The following is an 18,772-nucleotide window of genomic DNA, read 5'->3' on the forward strand; positions in this document are numbered from 1 at the left end:
GAGGAAGAGCGGCCGGCGGGCCCTCCCCCGTGCCCCGTCGTGGGCTGGCCAGCCCGGGGCCGCCAGCCCAGCCCAGCCCCTGCCGCCCGCAGCGCTCTACAGCAGGGCTGCCGCGCCTCAAATGGCGGCGCCCCGCCCAGCTTCCGCCCGGCCGCGTCACGTGGCCACATGTCCCGCCATTGCATCAGCCGGCGGGTGCCCCCCCCTCGGTCGGGCAAGAGGAGGGGGCGGGGCTGCTTCTGAGCGACGGCCCCGGCAGCCAATCGGAGAGGGGCGCCCGGCGCAGTCGCCGGGGGTGGGGCGGCTGTTGCGGCGAGGCCGGTGGTGCAGAGCGAAGGGCCGCGGCGGCCGCGGAGGTAGAGCGGGGGCCGGGCCGGGTGCTGGTGGCGGGGCGCTCCCGGCCTGCACGGCACTGCTGGGCGCGAGCCGGGCTCGCAGCGTGCTCGGGGGCCGCCGCAAAGCGTGCCGGGAGTCCGCGCTGTCAGCGGCGCCCGGCCCGGCCCGGCCCGGCCCTGGCGGCCGGCGGGTGCGGGAGCCCGAGCGCCTGCGGGGCCGCCGCCGGGGCTCTCGGCGGCTCCGGGGGTCGCCGGCGTTTGGGCTTGACCCCGCGGCCACCCTTTGCCGCCCGGGGCTGCGCGGGCCGGGGGGACGTTCCCCGGGGGGAGGGCGGGGGTGAGGGGGTGGGGGCGGCGGCGCCGCTGGTGCCGGCTCCTGAGCCGGAGCCGCCGGGAGCGGCTTTTCTTCCCGCTTCTCTGGGAGGCAGAGGGCGGTGCTCGGTACCGGTCACAACAAACAGGAGCTGGCCATCTCCAGACCCTCTCCTGTCACTGACGCGGGTTAGGTAATGCGATTGCTCATTGAGGAGATTTCCAGGCATCCCTGCAGTTGACCCAGCCTGGAGCAGGGGGGTTGGAGCAGACGATCTCCAGAGGTCCCCTCCAGCCTCAGCCATTCTGTGATCTGCTGATTTATTCACCTTGAACTGTTTTAGGACTTAGCAGTTCCCCCCAGAGACAGGGCAAGGCAGACACAGTCTCTGACTAACACGGTCTCTGACTAAACAGTTCAGTATCCAGGTGAACTTGGTGTCTCCAAACACATGGTTTCAAAAAACAGGTAACAAGCTAGAACTCTAGAAATCTGGGAGGTTGGCAGGGGTTGGTTTTGGATCAGCACCATTTGGGGCAGACTGATGGTTAAACTGGGCAGTCAGTGAGAGCAGTTGTTAATGTGGGGAAACCCTTTTAGGAGATACATGCAGTGATCCTGATGTTATTGCTTGAGTTGACAACTTGATGTCTTGATGTAAGAGCCTTGTTCATTGCTGTCCCCTCAGATTGCACCAAGGCCTGGCTGCTTTTCCTTCCACTTGCTTTTGACAGCTGTGACTTGCAGCTTTAAGATGGAAGTTACACTAACAGCTAGCCAGATCAGGCAACGATTTATTGACTTCTTCAAGGAAAACAAGCACACTTATGTGCACTCTTCTTCTACAATCCCCCTGGATGACCCCACACTGCTCTTTGCCAATGCTGGCATGAATCAGGTAGGATTCCCACTCTGGTACTGTGGTTCATATGAACATTGCCTGTAGCAGTTGAAATCTATGAATTTCTGCAGAGCTTTTTGAATGTCCGCTGCTTTCTAATAAGCTCCTCCTGGATGTCTGAATTTACCAATGGTTTGTTAAGCTCTAGGTGGAGTGTAAAGTCTCTTGGATGGCAATGCATTTGCCTTTCTCCTCTTGGGTAACCCCTCTCCAGGTGTGGCTGGCTCTGTAAACACTTCAGTTTGCAGGGAATTCAGTTCTCTCTTCACGTTTCAGTGGCTGGTCTCTGGGCCAAGCTTGCTCACATTGCTCTGATTGCACTTTAGTGAGGTTAAGATTTGTCCCTTTGTATCCTGAAGACAAAATTTTCCAACAAACTAGCAATCTCTTCTATGGGTTGTTGGAAAGTCACTGCTGTTTTCATGATCCTCTTTCTCGTCATAAAGAGGTGGCTGCTGCATCTGCTGGAGTCCCCTGCCCTATTGCAGAGTTGGTAAAAACACTGGGAGAGATTCCTGAGTCTGCTGGGTTGACTGTGCAGCCATTGGATCACTGCTAGTATCCCTTCCTTGACCCTTTGGACCACAGCTGGTGCTGCAAATAGGTGCCTGGAGAATCCTGGCACAAATGGCTAATTACTTTTTTAATGAGTGGTTGGGGCTGGGCTGCTGAAAGTGCTCTGCAGGAGGTCAGCACACAGTTTTCGCTGACTTTATTGCCAGCTGGGAATCTGGCTACTTTCAGTCCCTTTGGAAGTCCTAGGGCTTGGTGCGCTCCAGGAACATGTGCGTGTGCTGGCTTATAGGCAGTCCTGCACCTTATTCCACAAAGGAGACAGCAGGCTTGGTGTTTCTGAATGCTGCCTCAGTTGTGTCCAGGCTGGTGACATATCATGAGATGGATACCACTCACTGCCTTGCTGTTGCTTGCAGCATTTGAAAATGACCTTATCATGTTTTCCTTGGTTTAGGTTTCTCTACTCTTTTTCCTCTCAGTTCAAACCCATCTTCCTCAATACTATTGACCCCTCACACCCGCTCGCTAAACTGAACAGAGCTACCAACACTCAGAAGTGCATCCGAGCTGGGGGCAAGCACAATGACCTGGACGATGTGGGAAAGGATGTCTACCACCACACCTTCTTCGAGATGTTGGGGTCCTGGTCCTTTGGGGATTATTTCAAGGTAAAATTGGTAGCTCTGAATCTTTTGCACAAAGTTGCATGTCTCCACAAATTCAGCAGAGTGTTTGTTCTACAAATGTGCCAAGAGGAAAGAAAATGCCTCGACTCAGAGTGGTTCCGAAGGCTCCCAAGGCATGTTGGGCTCCTTTGGAATAAATGAGCATGGAGGAAAAGCCCCACCCTGCAGGATGTTTTGAGATTAATTACTTAGTGTTTACAAAGGTGTTTATATTATCGCTGCTGGTTTGGAGTTTTCAGGTAGAGGTTTTAGTGGCTGCCCTGGAGCCATGGGAAGTTGCGTATGCTGTGACTATGATGGGCCTCGAACAGGAGTGATCATAACATAAGGATGTCCTTGCCCAAGCTTCTTGCTAGAGGAGGGTTCAACTTCACAAAGGGGATGTTAAGAATACAGTGTAACAGCAGATTTCAAAGGCCTTTTTTTAAGCAGAGAACCCGCTAGAGGCTAATTTGGCTGCATCTGGAAAGCCATATAACATGTTGCTTGTGCACTGCATAAATTAGTTTGCGTATTTCTTGTAACAAAAGTCTGTAAGTTCTTGACTATATCCTTTGTAGAGAGCTGCTCTGGTCCAGCTCCTGTCTGGTAGACCTGATAGCACAGGGAGGCCTCTGGAAAGACTTGGCTGAAATGTTGTGCAGAGGCTAGTTTCCTGATCTTCTGAATGGCCCTAAGTCATGTGTGGAAAGTTTCTGCATGTTTGAGAGACTCCCTGGGTAGATTGTAGTCAGCTAGTGAGTACAGCAGCCAGTACTCTGCATGGGTAGGTGCTGCATGTTGAAGAGAAGCTCTGTTTGCTTTCACTTGCTCACCTCATCTTTCCTTCTGCAGGAACTTGCTTGTAAACTGGCTCTGGACCTTCTCACCAAGGAGTTCGGCATCCCTGTTGAAAGACTCTATGTCACTTACTTTGGTGGAAATGAAGCTGCAGGACTGCCACCAGACTTGGAGTGCAAGCAGATCTGGCTGGATTTGGGGTAAGGTCCTTCAAGAAAGGAAGCTGCATGTTTTGATGAGCAATAGGGAAGTTATCAGCTGGGCAGTGTTGGAGGCTTCTTTCGTGGCTTGAAGGGGCCAGATGTCTCGGGGCCTGCTTGCCCCCAGCACGGGGGCACTGCTGAGTGTTGGTAGCTCTGCCCAGTTTAGCCAGCAGGTGCAAGAGGTCAGTACTATTGATTTTCGCAACTTATTCAACCGTCTGCCTTTGTTCAGAGAAAGGTGGCATGCCTTATGTGGCAGAGTACTTGTAACAGGAAGTTTTAGCAAAATCGGCATGTCACAAATAATCTTTGCAGGGTGGTGGAGCTGCAAAGCCAAAGGGAAGCACTGGTATTAGATGGAAGAGGCTAAGACCTGTGCTCTAGATCTTTCATTTCAAAATCTCTTGTATAAGCTTAAGAACATAAGAAGTGCCCTGCTAGGTCAGACCAGCAATCTGTCCAGTCCAGCGTGCTGCCTCTGACAGCAGGAGGAGATGCTGGTCGAGGAGAGCAGGCAGGCCTGGCTGTGGTCTGCACTCTGTCTTCCTCCCTGCTCCCAGCATCTGCTGTTACTGGATTAAGGATGTTAGAGGGTGTGACCACAAAGTGTGGAAGGAAGGGCCGGATAACAGCGAAGAGAGACGTTCAGAGTTCATGAGGGGTTAAACAGGTTAGATTTAGTAGACGACTTACTCTCCAAGCTGCATGGGGAGCCCCAGGAACTGCGCAAAGGAGTTGCTGATGGGAGGCTGCTGGAGGCATGGGTCACACACATGGGTGGGATGCCCAGGCAGAACTCCACTCGTATTCTAAGAGCTTCTTAAATCTGCTAGAACTATTTCCTTATCTCAGCTGTGCTAAGCTTGAGTAGCTGCTGGCCAGGAAGCAGCTAGACATTGTTGACAAAATGGAATATGCATGCCTGGCCCTGATGGGAATTTGGTCAGTGTGGTTTCACACACTGGGCCTGCTATCACGTACTCTACCAATCACTGACTCCGCATCAGATCTTCTCTTCTATTCCCTTTATGCTCTAGGGACCTGCTCCTCTAGCGTGTGTCTGATCCTATTTTGAGCCTGTTGGATTTTTGTAACTTTCAGTCATAGTCTACCCTCAGCCTTCTCCCCTCCAAACTGGGAGGGGAGACGCCTACTATTTCTAGCTTTTCTGTGTAAAGCAGAAATTCCACTGCTACGTAGTTTTAGTTGCCATCCTCTGTTCTTTCTCTGCCTCTGCCTCACCCTCCTTGAGATGTGGAAACCAGAACTGCACTTAGCAGTCAAGCTGTGCGTGTGCCAAAGTTTGATGTAGCAATGAAATGCCTTTGGTCCCCTCTGAAACCTGCTATGGACTCAGTGACACAGATCTAGACTGTGGGGCCAAACCTGCCTAGCACACATTAAAGTCAGATATCCACTTGTGTTCCTGACTGGGGCTTCATCGAGAAGTTCTGTAGGCTTCTGCCTCCACCAGAGGCAGGTGCCAGGTGCTGGGGTTTGCCTGATCCTACCCAGCAAGGAATCTGAGTGGTAGGATCCTGGGAGTTAGGCTCTTGGGTTGGTCTGTCTCAGGACCCTGACCACTCTTCTGCCCCATTCAGGGAATTGCTGGACTGAGATTTCTTTGGTATATTCCTTAGTTCAGGGGATTCCTGCCTTGTCATGAGTCTCTGTTGTTAAACAGGAGTTTCTCGTTACAGGCTCGCAGAGAGTAGGATTCTGCCTGGCAATATGAAGGATAACTTCTGGGAAATGGGAGACACGGGCCCCTGTGGCCCTTGCAGCGAGATCCACTACGACCGGATTGGGGACAGAGATGCCTCGCACCTGGTCAATCAGGATGACCCCAATGTCCTGGAGATCTGGAACCTGGTGTTCATACAGTTCAATAGGTGGGTGATAGGTGCATCTCCAGGTGGCTCTGGTTTTGCATGAGAGGTTGCTCAGGCTGTGCAGTTAGTGACAGCTCCTAGCACAAGACCATGTTTTTGACAGTTCTGCCCATTTTTCTTCTGAGCTGCTGAATGGGGAGTGCAGTTGAATTGCGAGTCCTGGGACCTGCATTTGTCCATGCTGCTCCTCATTAGACATGTAGAGTCCCATTAACCACAAGCCTTCTCTCCTGTCAGCCTTCACCTCAACTTAGCAGTTTGACCACTCTCTCAGCCCTCTGGCCCAGGTGTCTCTTTACTGCATTGCTATTTGCTACGGCCTCGTTCCTGTACCTATGAGCAGCTTCAGCAATTTAGGCATTGTAGCAAACTTCTGAACTTTGGTATTGCACCACTGAGAAGGGAGAGCAGTTGGGGCACTTGGAGGCTGGGCACGCTGCCATTGACCCAGGGAGCACCCATAGGAGCATTGCTCTTCATTCAGTCCTTCATGGTCACCCTTCAGTGTCTCCCTGTCTCCCATCAGGCTCTTGACGACAACAGGATTGGGATTGCTAACCATTCCTTTTTGTCCAGGAGCTGTGTGCTTTGCCGTGTTCTGTCCCCCAGCCAACCTGAACAGGAGAGGTTGGTCACACCTGGCTTTGGGGGCAAATCAGGAATGTTTCCTCAGCTCACCAGTAGGGATTAAGTAGGAAAGAGATGCCATCCTGATCTGGGTCTAGGTGGTTGTTGAGGGTCTTGTTAATTATATTTTATCGAAGTTCCCGTGTGTGTGATTTGTGTATGGGCCTGTCTCATAAATCTTATGGAACAAAATCTCATGGAGATGAGAGGAGAGATGGGTATGTCTCTGCAGTGCCTCCATCCATAATGACTTGTCTTCCTTTTTGGGGTTGCGCAGGGAAGCTGATGGGAGTCTGAAACCTCTTCCCAAGAAGAGTATTGATACTGGGATGGGTCTGGAGAGGCTGGTTTCTGTGCTGCAGAACAAGATGTCCAACTACGACACCGACCTTTTCATTCCCTACTTTGAAGCCATCCAAAAGGTATGAACAGGGGAGTTTGAGCTTGAAGCCTGACCCAGCTGCATCTGTTCCCCTGTTTCCTGGACCCTTGGGGAGATGCATGGGAGTGGCTGGCCAGGGATGGTGTCTGCAGATCTCTGCTTTCCCAGCTCTGGTGAGCTCTGCAGATTTGTATTTTGCTGAGGATAGAAACTCAGGCTGGCCCACTGACTGCTGCCTTGGGGCATGTTTCCAGGGGAGAATGAGGAACATGAGCAGTGCAGCTTTCCCAGATATTTACTGTGAGCTGTCCTGATCATGCAGTCCTTGGTCATCTCTGACAGTGGGAGATGCTCTGGCCAAGAGCCATCCTTTTGCCGCATGATAGATAGTACATGGTGCCACTGAACACCAGACTCGGAGACAGAGTTTGTCCTTCAGACTTCTACCTGGAACATGGGGTTGTGCTGATCTGCAGAAATCCCCTGCAGAGAGTAGGTCTCTGCTGTAAACCATGAATAGACACTTGCAGAACCAGTGTGCAATTGCTCCGTCTTCCTGGATGGGAAGGGGTGTTACCACTGTCAGGAACTCTCTGCTTGCAAGTGCTATGAGCTCTCTGTGCAAGTAGGAACATTTTTATTCCTTTGGAAGTGTCAGAGCTTTCCAGCTGCAGATTGTACTGGAGAAAACACAGAGAGAAGTGTGTTCTTGTTTTGCTGCTGCATGTGGTTGTGCTAGAAGCCTGACTGTGAGGGCCTTGGCCTATGATGCGAGGCTTGTGCCATGTGCAGCCACTCCATTATTACAGTAATGTCCTTCTCATGGGTAGAAATAGAGACACCCCAAAAAAAGGGAAGCTGGGACCCTCTCCCACAGGACAGAACTGGAAGGGCTTCTTGCCTGGGCAGGTTAACGCCAAGCCACAGTCTATGAGCCAGTGCACAAAACAGATGTTTTCCTCTTTGGATTCCCATTTACCCTGTCCCTCTCCCTACCTCTGCTGTCTTGGGCTCTTAATGCTGTGGTAAATTGACTCGACCTCCGTTTGGCCCTGCAAATGCAGGCTGTGGCACGATGCAGAGCCCAGCAGCTCTCCATCTTCCCTGGGTACATCAGCTCACCTTCTAAGAGGAGCGTGCCATCTCTGTGGCCCTGGGAAGGGGGATGAGGCTGGCCTGTAAGGCACTTCCCCTGCAGTTCTGCCACGTTGCTGATCCCCCCTGTGCCAATTGCCTTCTCTCTGCACAGGGCACTGGTGCCAGGCCATATATGGGACAGGTTGGTGCTGATGATGCAGATGGCATAGATATGGCCTACCGTGTGCTGGCTGACCATGCACGGACCATCACGCTGGCCCTTTCTGATGGGGGCAGACCTGACAACACTGGCAGAGGGTAAGAAGGGAGCTGCCATGGTGCTGCTGCTTCTGTGCTGTTTGACACAGCTTCCCTGAGGGGAGCGGGGTCTCACGTGTCTTTGAAATGTCTTTGAAAGCATCACTAAAGCAGTAGATAGAGGAGTGTTTGCAACAGTGTATTTGACACTTTAAAAAACCCTGCAGCAAAGAGAGTGAGTACCAGTCCCACTGTATCAACCCCCAGAAAGGATCATTATGGACAGGTAGGCACGAAACTCCACTTGCAGTAGTGCTGCTGTCAAAAAAGCAATGAAGTTTGGGCTGGGGCACTGTGCAGTGGGCACCACTTGTAGGACTGATTCTGGACACCTAGTGAGTCTGAGGAATGGGGTTGAGGTCAGGCACTTCACTTTTGGCTTGCTGCTGGTGCGAGCAGTTACTTGAGAGGAAATGTGAAGAGAGGGGAAAGAACCCTGCGTTCCTGGTCCCGGGAGGGGATGCTGGTAGGTGGATGGTGAGGGATATGATGGGAATGAATCAGAGGTGTAATGTTTGCATGAGGGGCTGTGCTATCCCCTAGGTATGTGCTGAGACGGATTCTCCGACGGGCTGTGCGCTACTCCCATGAGAAGCTCAGTGCCCCCAAGGGCTTCTTTGCTACACTGGTTGACGTTGTGGTACAGTCACTGGTAAGTTCCCTTCCCACTCCACTGTATTTGCTAGCACGCACAGATCACCATGCCAAAGGACTAATCCTCTTGGGTGTGCAGGGGGATGCCTTCCCTGAGCTGAAGAAGGACCCAGATATGGTGAAGGACATCATCAACGAAGAAGAGGATCAGTTCCTGAAAACACTCAGCAGAGGACGTCGCATACTGGACAGGAAGATCCAGAGCCTGGGAGATAGTAAAAGCATCCCTGGTAAGGCTGCTTCTCCTTTCCATATGCGCCAAAAGGTGCTTATCATTTGGGACTGAGTCAGGGCTCAGCTGGGCTGGGAGCTGAGAGCTGGAATCAAAAGCCTGTTGCTCACAGCAGGGGCACCCCACTTTTCTCCCATCTGTGTTCACTTGCTCAGATCTGCAACTGCCCAGACGCAACATGGCAGTGTGATCTCTCTGCCCCGAGCTTGCCAGTGAGGAGCCTGTCAGGTGTTTGTGTTCACCAGAGACTTGTTTCCTACCCTGCCAACTACTGACTGCCATAGCACAGAGCCAGCTGAGTGGGACAGCCAGTTGGAGGGCAGGGAAAGGAGTGATGGCTTATGGAACAGGAGTGCTGACTGCTCTGTTTTTTCTCTGCAGGTGACACTGCCTGGCTGCTGTATGACACCTATGGTTTTCCTGTGGATCTCACTGGGCTGATTGCAGAGGAGAAAGGCCTTATCGTAGATATGGAGGGCTTTGAAGAAGAGCGGAAGAATGCGCAGGTAGACAACAGCTCCAGGGGGAGCTGATCTAAGAGGAGGCAAGGAGGATTCCCTTCCTTTAAGCTTGTGGGCATGAATCTGCTCCTTTCTTATGTGTACACTCACACCCCAAGTGCCTTGTGCCCTGTGGGAGAGTGCAGAGCGCACCGCCAGACTCGCTATGGGACATGCCTTTTCTGTGCAGCTGGGGCTGTGTTTGTGCACTAACACTGTGAGGCCTGTGGCCTAGAACTCAGCCTTCAGACAGAATTAGTGAAGTCCTGGGAGCACCTTACCTTGTCCCCATGGAAGTCCTGGGCCTTCCTATCTGAGGAGCAGAGTGTCCAGTCAGGCCTGTAGCTTGGGTGTGTCTCCTGACACATGCACTGCGGCAACACAGAGTGGCATGGATGAGCTGGTCAGGTACTTGCCCTGCCTGTGCTGGGCTCAGACTTGCTTTGGGTGCACGCTGGCAGTGCTGGAACAGCCTGCTCTGAAGCCAGAAGAGGTGGGAGCACTCCAGCCGGTCGCAGGTGTTTACCCAGAGCATAGCTCTGACCAGGCGAGCCCAGGAATGTGAGAGTGAGAGGTGTGTGTCCAGGCTGGTGTGCGCAAGCCAGCACTGAAGTGGGTTCTCTCAAACTTTTGTGCTTTTCATTTGCAGCTCAAATCCCAAGGCAAGGGTGCTGGAGGGGAGGACCTCCTCATGCTGGACATTTACGCCATCGAAGAGCTAAGGGCCCGAGGGCTGGAGGTGACTGATGACTCACCGAAATACAACTATGCTTCAGATCCAAGCGGTGCCTATGGTATGAGAAAGCCTTCTCAGAACCATTCTCTGCTGTCAAACCTTTCCTCACACATCTCACAGGCAGGAGCTGCTTTGTCAGGTTTTCTTGGCAGGCACCTCAATAAGGGCCCCTTTGCGTTCACCTTCCTTGGGACATGGAGGTGGGAGAAGTGCGCACACGTGAAATAGCACATTTGTAATAAATCGAGCAGAAAAAGAGAAGTGCAGACTGTTCAAGGGCTGCTCTAGGGGCTGTTTGCATCAGTTGCTGTATCAGAGAGACTTAAGGGGACTTCTCTTCCCTGCAGCTTCTTGTCTCCATACTCCAGTGTCTGCATTTCCTACATGCCCCTTGCCAGTGCCACACAACTTTGCAGATGCTCCTCAGTCTATTAGTGTCCTTGGCCCACTTGCTGGTTTTGGCTCTTGCTGCTAATTCCTTGATTTGCTGAAAAGACAGGAAGCCCCAGGCTCTTAGCCATGCATGCTGCTGGCTTGTATTGTGAAAGTGTGGAAAGAAGTGTCATTCCCTGCCTTGGACAGTACTGAATCAGATTCCCTCTTCCCTAGCTAAATGTTGCCCTGGTTCTTCCTCTTTACACCTGTCACGTGTATAGCTGCCATGAGCTTGTGCAATAGCTGGGAGCCTTTGCTATGAAGTCCTGCTTCTACATGGTGTCTGCAAGGTTTTCCTATTCTACTGACACTGCCTGTCCTCCCGGTGACAGATTTTGGGAGCCTCGTGGCCACAGTGAAAGCCATCCGCAGGGAGAAGAAGTTTGTGGAGGAAGTGTCCACTGGCCAGGAGTGTGGGATAGTACTGGACTGCACTTGCTTCTACGCTGAGCAGGGTGGGCAGATCTATGACGAGGGCTACATGGTCAAGGACGACGCCAGCAGGGAGGATGTGAGTGGGCTTGAGAGCCTGTCACCAGGCTCAGTCTGAGCTGGGGCCTGGGCGGGTGTGTGCAGAGAGGAATAAAGTGTCAAGTAAGCTCTAGCAACTCCATCTCCATGGCAGGCATCAGGCATTGCACAGGTTTGCTTCTTGGGTGTGCAGCATGGCACGGGTGCGCTGGGGTTTGTTCCCTTGCTTCTTGGGAGGCTTCACTAAACTTCATGCTGCAGTGTTAGGCTGTCACCAGGATGCAGGTGCCTGCAGTGGTGCTGCTGGAACAGCTGTGCTGAAGGATGGTGCTTTTGACCCATGAGGTGGGGAGCTCATTCAGCTCTGCCATGCCCCATAACTGTGCCCCACCTTGTCCTTCATTCAGTTCTCTGCTTTGCAGCCCTGCATGCTGTGCCTGGGGGTGCTTAGCTTGCTCATATCACGCACACCAGTCCAGCTCTCCCTCAGCTGAGGCTTTTCCAGTTGCAGTCAAGGCCTCTGGCTGGACTGTCTGTCCCCCCCCTCCTTGGCCTGTCTCTCCCTGCTCACTGAGTGCATTTCCCTCTTTGTACAGAAAACAGAGTTCACGGTGAAGAACGTGCAAGTCCGAGGGGGCTATGTGCTTCACATAGGAACTCTCTATGGGAGCTTGAAAGTAGGAGATCAAGTCTATCTGTCTATTGATGAGGTAAGTTAAGACACGGTATAATAGATGCTCATCGTCTCTCATCCCTGAAAGGTTTTATCTCATTTTCTTCCTTTGGTGCTGTTCTGAGATGAGAGTCTGCTCTCCCTGCAGCACATGGTGCAGGCAAGCAGCATGGCTCTTCCAGTTGAGCTGGGGTAGTGGCCCTTCTGCCTGGGATCTGGCTTCCTCCTCCTGCAAGGTGGATAACACCCTGCTGGCTCAGAGCTACAGACACTGGCTTTTGCTGGTCCATAGCAGAATCATGTTCAGGGCACAACTGGGAACTAAAACATGTATGCTGCCCCAAGTCTGAAAATGCATTCCCCTTCCCTGAAGGGGCTCCTCTGGAGCAAGAGGGAAAGCTCCCATCTTGCAGCGCTTTTACCTGTTGAGCAGGGGAGATCAGTGTCTGTGACCTGGTCTGTCCTTGGCCTCTTTCCAGACAGGCCCAGAGATGGGACATCCAGAGAAATGCTGTGTGCAAATTGGACAGGCAATGCCCTGCTCCCTAAGCCAAGGCTCCAGGGCAGCAGGTGTGACAAGCTGTTTCTGGTCTCCTCAAGCTGGTTCAGGTTTCTCTTGAAGCTGTGCAGTAAATTCCGCTTCCCCTGCTAGAGGCTCTGCAGTGCAAGGCCCCATTTAACAGTGGCTTCCTTCCCCAGACCAGGCGGAGGTCAGTCATGAGCAACCACACGGCCACCCACATCCTCAACTTTGCCCTGCGCTCAGTGCTGGGGGAGGCTGACCAGAGAGGGTCACTGGTTGCACCAGACAAGCTGCGGTTTGACTTCACAGCCAAGGGCGCCTTGTCTACCCAGGAGATCAAGAAAGTTGAAGGGATTGTCAACCAGATAATCGAGGAAGCGAAGGTGGGTATGGCTGTCAGGTTCAGAAGGGCTTTGTGGGCTGGGACGGTACTCAGTCAGTTCACTGCCCCAATCCTGTAGGATCCTTTTCCTGGCAGACCTATGCACAGGCTTGCCACAGTGTCTCAGTGGATGGCTGGGGCACTAGTTTTCAGAAGGTGTCTGGTGTGAACCCCATTCATTCAGTGCTTTCCCCTCCCTGTGACTGAACTGCGCAGTGTAACTTGGATCTACGTTTGTTGCAGTGCCATTCCCCACAATGTTTCAGGGCAAAGATAAGTTTTGCCTTGGTCACCATTTCCCACTGACGCTTCCCACACGGACTGGCTCTCTGTGTTCAGTCTTTGTGTTCAGCTGGATGTGGGTGTACTCAGGAAAAAAATGCCTTGGGTCAAGTTTTTGGATGATCTGGGATACTGGGAGTTTGGCCCAGGAGGAGTATTCTGAGCTACTGATGCAGTATTGTGCACAGATCTGCATCACCTCAGAGGGTTTTGAGCAATACCTTGCTCTGTTCACTGGTTTTGAGGCCTCTCCAGGGCTGGAGTAATTCCTTCCCTGCTCTAGTGTTGTGTTAGCTATGAGAGCCAAGGAGAACTTGGAAGAGTAGTTTTGCAGGCTCGGCTGGGCTCGCAGCGATGTGATCCAGACCCACTGTGATGTGAGAGAGTTGCTCTGCCCAGCACCAGCCCTGTCTCAGAGCAGACCCTGGAAGGAGCCCTCCACTCTGCTCAGGAGTTTGTGGTTAGAAACCACTGAATGTGCAGGAGTGCAGGGGATCTGAGCAGGCACTGGTATCGGGAAGTTTGAAGATGGGGCACCTGTTAATCAGTCTGGTATCCCTGCAGCTCAACAAACTGCAGCTCCCGTGAGGCACATAACTTTCCTTTTAGGATCTTTCAGAGAAAGCCAGGATTCCTTGGGAATGCAGGCCTTTGGTCACAGTTGGCAGGACCAGCTTTTATCTGCACCCCTTTCCTGTCCTCTGCAGACTGTGTATGCCAAGGACTGTGTTCTTGCAGCAGCCAAAGCTATCCAAGGCTTGCGGGCTGTTTTTGACGAGACCTACCCCGATCCTGTCCGTGTGGTCTCGATCGGCATCCCTGTGGAGGAGCTGCTGGCTGACCCCTCTGGCCCCGCAGGCTCCATTGCTTCTATTGAGTTCTGCGGAGGGACGTGAGTATCTGAAGAGGCAGCGGAAGGCAGCGGGATGGGTGAAAAGGAGTCCCTGTGGAGCCCAAGTTTCTGAGCTCTGCTGTAACACGTGCTGGGCACAAAAGGGGCAGAGCTGAAGGTGATGATTATAAGCCTCTGCATTCCCAATGTGCTGTCCTGGGTAAAGCCATGTTTCAAATCAGCCCTTGCAGGCAGGGAAACTGCCTGTACACTGTCCCTGCCCACACATATAGTCTCTGCCAGCACTGGGAGCACAGTCCTTGCCACACTTTTTTCACTCTTACGCTTTTGATGGCTGAGTTGAGTCCTGTCTCCACCCTTGCTGCATCTCCTTGCAGGGTAGTTTTTTTTGTTCCCATGCTGATACCTGCTGAGATAAGTGATTTTTATCTCTCTCCTGTGGGTTTGTGTCTGGGTTCTTTCCAAAGGCACTTGCAGAACTCCAGCCATGCTGGCCCCTTTGTGATTGTGTCAGAAGAGGCAATTGCTAAAGGCATCCGGAGGATAGTTGCAGTCACTGGTGCCGAAGCGCGAAAGGTAAGGGAGAGGCAGGAGATGATCCTCTGTGAAATCCGTGTGCTGCAGGAAACCACTGGAGCATGCGTGTCCATACGGTAACCCTGTGCCAAGGTTCCTTTCAGTCAAGTTTGACCAGTATTCCTCCTGGGGCAACTCAGCGCCCTGGAGTATCGGTGTGAGTGCCTAAGGGACTCACGGCTTGAACTGCACCAGCCCAGTCACAGAAAAGGATGCTGCTGTCAGTGAAGGCTGTGCTGGAAGTGCCTGTCTGTGACACAGCTGGAGGAGAGAGCTGGGGGAGTCTTAGCTGTAGCTGTCGTGTTAGTGGGGCAGAAGGGCATAGGGTGGGTCCCAGAGGTGGCTGCAGGGTAAGCTCGTGTTGATTTGCAGGATGGGCTGCAGATCTAGAGTCCTCTGGGGGTGGCAGGTGTCAGAATCTATTCAGGCCCATGGTATTGTGCTCTCCATTCAGTGTGGGAATGGCAAGGAGCCTCCATGCCTGTAACTGTAGCGTATAGTGCTGGCGAGAGCTCAGCTTGGTAGCTCTTCCTGCAAAACATAACTTGAATTTTATTCTGCTAGGCCCTCAGGAAAGTAGACAGCCTCAAGAAATTGCTGTCTGACCTGGATGCCAAAGTGAAGGTCCAGACAGCTCCCAACAAGGATGTGCAGAAGGAGATTGCAGATCTCAGTGAGGTGAGGATGGGGGCACTGATCTGCCTGCCTAGAGTGAGCGGGACCTTGATTGCCACCAGCGAGTGGTGGTAACAAGACCCAAGTTCCGTTTCCTGCTCCCGTGTCTCCCTGGATAGTGTCCGAGGTCACCTGGTCTCAGTTATCCCCATGGGTATAATCACTTGTGGACTGTAGTCTTGTCCTGCAGAACACAAGCAAAGCAGAAGCCCTGCGTCCTGTGGATGCCACAGCCAGCACCTCATTTCTGAAGCTGTTGGGCACTGGGAGGGGTAGTTTACTGGGCTTTATCAGCCAAGGTGCCTGGGGTTCATGAGAGTGGTGCGGCAGCCCTTACTTGTGCTGTGGTCACCCAACCCTTTCCTGTTTTGCAGATGCTGGCCACTGCCGTTATCCCACAGTGGCAGAAAGATGAGCTGAGAGAGGCTGTTAAAGCACTGAAGAAGGTTATGGATGACCTGGACCGGGCAAGCAAAGCCAACATCCAGAAACGAGTAAGCCCTGTGCAGGAATCAGAGGCGGTCTGTGGGGGCTCTCTTGGGAGCTTCACTTTGGCCCAGTGCAGAAGGGAGCTGAGTAGTGGGGATGCCCTGCTCTATCTTCACGACCCGGTGGCTGCACTGTGGCTCTTGCTCCCTGGCATGGAGGTTGGTCCACCCTCTGCAACAGCGTTAAGTGTTGCAGAGTGCCCTCATCAAAGAGCTACTGCTGCCCTGAGCACAGCTGCCTCTGATGCTGGTCCCCAGCACGAAGGGCCTGCGGCACCTCTTGGGAGATGGGATGCTCCTGCTCTAACAGCGGAGCCTCTGTGCCTGGGTGCAGGGTGCATGTGGTAGGAGGTTCTTCCTGGATCTCATTGGATTTTCCTGGAGGGGCCACCACTCACAGCAGTATTCCTGGCTTGCAGATCACACATGCACCTGCCAGCACATTTTGCTGCTGGCTCTGCGGCATGGGGCTGCCCCAGGCTGGGCCATGGGTGTGTTGGCAGAACCTTGGGGGGCCTCTGTAGCTGCAGGGAGGTTATACCTAGGTCATCCTTGTGTCCGTATGCGATGTGCATGCTTCATCATTTGAACACTGCTGTTCTCAGGTGCTGGAGAAGACGAAGCAAGTCATTGAGAGTCACCCTAACCAGCCACTGGTCATCATGGAAATGGAAAACGGAGCCTCAGCAAAGGTATGGGAAGGTCTAGTTTCTCCCTGACAGCTTCATGCCTAAGAAATAGCTGGATGGTCTCTGTTCACTTGAGAAGACAGTGCTGTGCTACAGAGCCAGCTTGCAACCTGCCGGCCTTAAGTGGTGGCTAGTGAAGAGGGGGAAGGACCATGGTGATAATCTCTACATCCTACCTCCTGGGTTAACAAATGCATTGAAGGGAGTCTTGGCTCTTTGCTAAGTGGCTAGGCCTGGTGGAGGATGGGGAGCCATGCAGAAATTGCGTTGGGTCCCACATAAGAATCATCTGAAAGGAGTCATGAAATGCAGGCTGCAAGAACTCTGAACAGCAGGTTTGCTGAGCCATAGAAATTGTATTGCTTGCAAGTCAGCTCTGGGAACACAGTGTCCTAGACTAAGTATACAGACAGGACGATACTGCAGAGCTGTTCCCCAGCTCCTGGGCATTGTATCTGCTGCAGCAAAGTTCAGGTTCTTCTCCATCCAAGGATGAATCTGCTCCTTCCCTTTTCCTCCATGCCAAAGTTAAGTTTCTTTCCTAGCAGTTGCTGTTGTGAATAAATGCTCCCTTGTGTGTGCTGCACTGCTTAGCCTAGCAAGTGATGGGCAGCAGGGGCTGATGATGCTGTGAGGTTGGAACCATCAAGTTTCAATGTCCCATTTAAATTTCTGCTTCAGCAGTCTCTAAGCTGATCCTGCTTATAGACTCCCACCCACTCTCTTTGGCTCTCCCTATCTCCATGGTGCCCGCACTCCTGCTCGCAGCTGTGTGGGAGGTGAAACTGCTGCTTTGTTTGCAGGGTCGTTGCCACAGTGGGTGCCAATGCAGCATTCTCCCTGGCGATGGGAACGCTCCACGGAGCACGCAGCTCTGCGAGCACATCACTGGCAGAAGGGCCTATCCTAGGGGACGGCAGTGCAGGCAGCCTGAGGGAGCAGCCGTGTTTAGTAGCCAACTGCTGCAGCAATGCTTGGCTTGCTAGGGAGGCTGCTCCTGGAGCTCTGTGCTGCATCGCGCTGTTCCCAAGAGCAAAGGATGACTCTCCTTAGAAATAATAGGATGCCTGGCCGTCTCCCTGGTCTCTCCAGTGTGGCTGCAGTCTGATACCCCTGCAGCTTCTTCATGTTCCAGTCGAGTCCTGCTGACTTGTTGCTCTCCACAGAGGAGCTGCCACCTCCCTTGAATACAGCAGAGCGTTTTCCCCTCTATCCATTACACTTACTGCCAAACCACAGGTTCATTTGCTTTGTGGGTGCAGCGCCATGAATTTTGCAAGTCCCCACATAGCTGAACACTGGGAAGTAAAAGCAGACCCTCAGTCCCCTGCCCCTGCAGCTGCAAGGGGGCACAGTCAGGTAGCTGTGCCCAGCTTTCAGCAGCTGCTTGCAACCAGGGAAGCAGGCTCTCTGCCACGACTTTCCCACAGCTGGGGACATGAAGATACCCTGTGCTTGGGAGAACAAGCACCACAGGGTGCTGCTAGCTGTTTTAATGCAAGTCCAGACGTCCTACTGGCTGGTGGGTTGTACTCTGGTCCCTGCAGGGACTTGCAGACTGTCCTCAGCGTGGCTGCATAGTGCTGTGTGGGGACTGGAGCAGGGCTGTTTGCAAGCTAGGTGGAAGATGTGCTGACACGACTGTATCGTCCTACAGGCGCTGAATGAATCTCTGAAGCTCTTCAAGACTCAGTCCCCCCAGACGGCCACCATGCTCTTTGCTGTAGATAACGAAGCTGGCAGAATCACCTGCCTGTGTCAAGTACCCCAGGTAACACAGAGAGAGTGCACGTGTGTGTGCACACCTTTCTCTGGGCCTTGGTGCACTCACCAGCTGGAGGAGCTGTATCTAACCTTGCAGCTGCTGCAAACCTGCATTTCTGGCCTTGCAATCTCTCGCCTTCGCATTATCATCATGCTGCAGGGTCAGAGGAGGGGGAGAGGCATTGTATCCTTTTGGCAGAGCTAGGAATGGAGGGTAAGAAGCAGGAAGAGCCAGTACTCAGTGGGGTTATGCAGACACGGGGGTGGGATGTTTACCTTGGGATTGCTGGCATAGCTTCCCCCACCCCGGGAGCTGCAAAGGGAGGAGATCTGCTCTATCTCACCATGCTCCTAGCCTGTCTTCTGATGCTGAGCTTTTTTTTTTCCCCCTTCCTATTTTGCTTCCTGTCCAGGAGACCGTGAAGAAGGGCCTGAAAGCCAGTCAGTGGGTGCAGGAGGTGTCGGTGTTGATGGATGGAAAAGGCGGGGGGAAAGATGTGTCTGCACAGGCTACGGGCAAGAACGTTGGCTGCCTGGAGGAGGCTCTGAAACTGGCTACGGACTTTGCCAGGCTCCGCTTGGGGGAGCTGAAGAACTGACGGGAGCCCTGGGCCGGCCCTGGGGGAGCAACCACAGGCCACCGCCCGCTGGCAGCCCGGGGGCGGCGGGGCGCAGCGGGAGCGGGTCGCGGTGCTCCTGCGGCCGCCGGGCAGCCGCGGGCGGGGACGCAGCGCCCCTTCCCCCCCCGGCGCGGGTGGTTTCAGCTCAGCTAATAAAGGCCGCCTGCCCTGCGCGCCGCTGGCTCTGCT

At 53.3% G+C, this 18,772-nt stretch overlaps 1 protein-coding gene across 1 annotated transcript; it reads left to right on the forward strand.

Moving 5' to 3' along the window:
* Positions 1-242: 242 nt before the first annotated feature.
* On the forward strand, positions 243-18,756 carry AARS1 (alanyl-tRNA synthetase 1). Its single transcript, XM_026104044.2, has 21 exons — positions 243-356; positions 1,337-1,546; positions 2,545-2,733; positions 3,586-3,731; positions 5,435-5,626; positions 6,531-6,675; positions 7,885-8,030; positions 8,574-8,682; positions 8,764-8,914; positions 9,298-9,422; positions 10,066-10,210; positions 10,920-11,098; positions 11,655-11,768; positions 12,431-12,637; positions 13,626-13,810; positions 14,239-14,347; positions 14,912-15,025; positions 15,397-15,516; positions 16,116-16,202; positions 17,857-17,970; positions 18,377-18,756. Exons 2-21 carry the CDS (start codon positions 1,403-1,405, stop codon positions 18,560-18,562), a joined length of 2,907 nt encoding a protein of 968 aa, XP_025959829.1. The 5' UTR covers positions 243-356; positions 1,337-1,402; the 3' UTR covers positions 18,563-18,756.
* The last annotated feature ends 16 nt before the right edge of the window (positions 18,757-18,772 follow it).

The sequence above is a fragment of the Dromaius novaehollandiae genome, chromosome 13 (genome assembly GCF_036370855.1).
Source record: "Dromaius novaehollandiae isolate bDroNov1 chromosome 13, bDroNov1.hap1, whole genome shotgun sequence".
Lineage (NCBI taxonomy): Eukaryota > Metazoa > Chordata > Aves > Casuariiformes > Dromaiidae > Dromaius > Dromaius novaehollandiae.

Excerpts from the sequence above, each read along its gene's own strand:
- AARS1 (XM_026104044.2), top strand. The coding sequence starts at position 1,403 with ATGGAAGTTACACTAACAGCTAGCCAGATCAGGCAACGATTTATTGAC. Across the intron at positions 1,547-2,544 it reads CCAATGCTGGCATGAATCAG|TTCAAACCCATCTTCCTCAA; the intron begins GTAGGATTCCCA and ends TTTTCCTCTCAG. Across the intron at positions 3,732-5,434 it reads CAGATCTGGCTGGATTTGGG|GCTCGCAGAGAGTAGGATTC; the intron begins GTAAGGTCCTTC and ends TTCTCGTTACAG.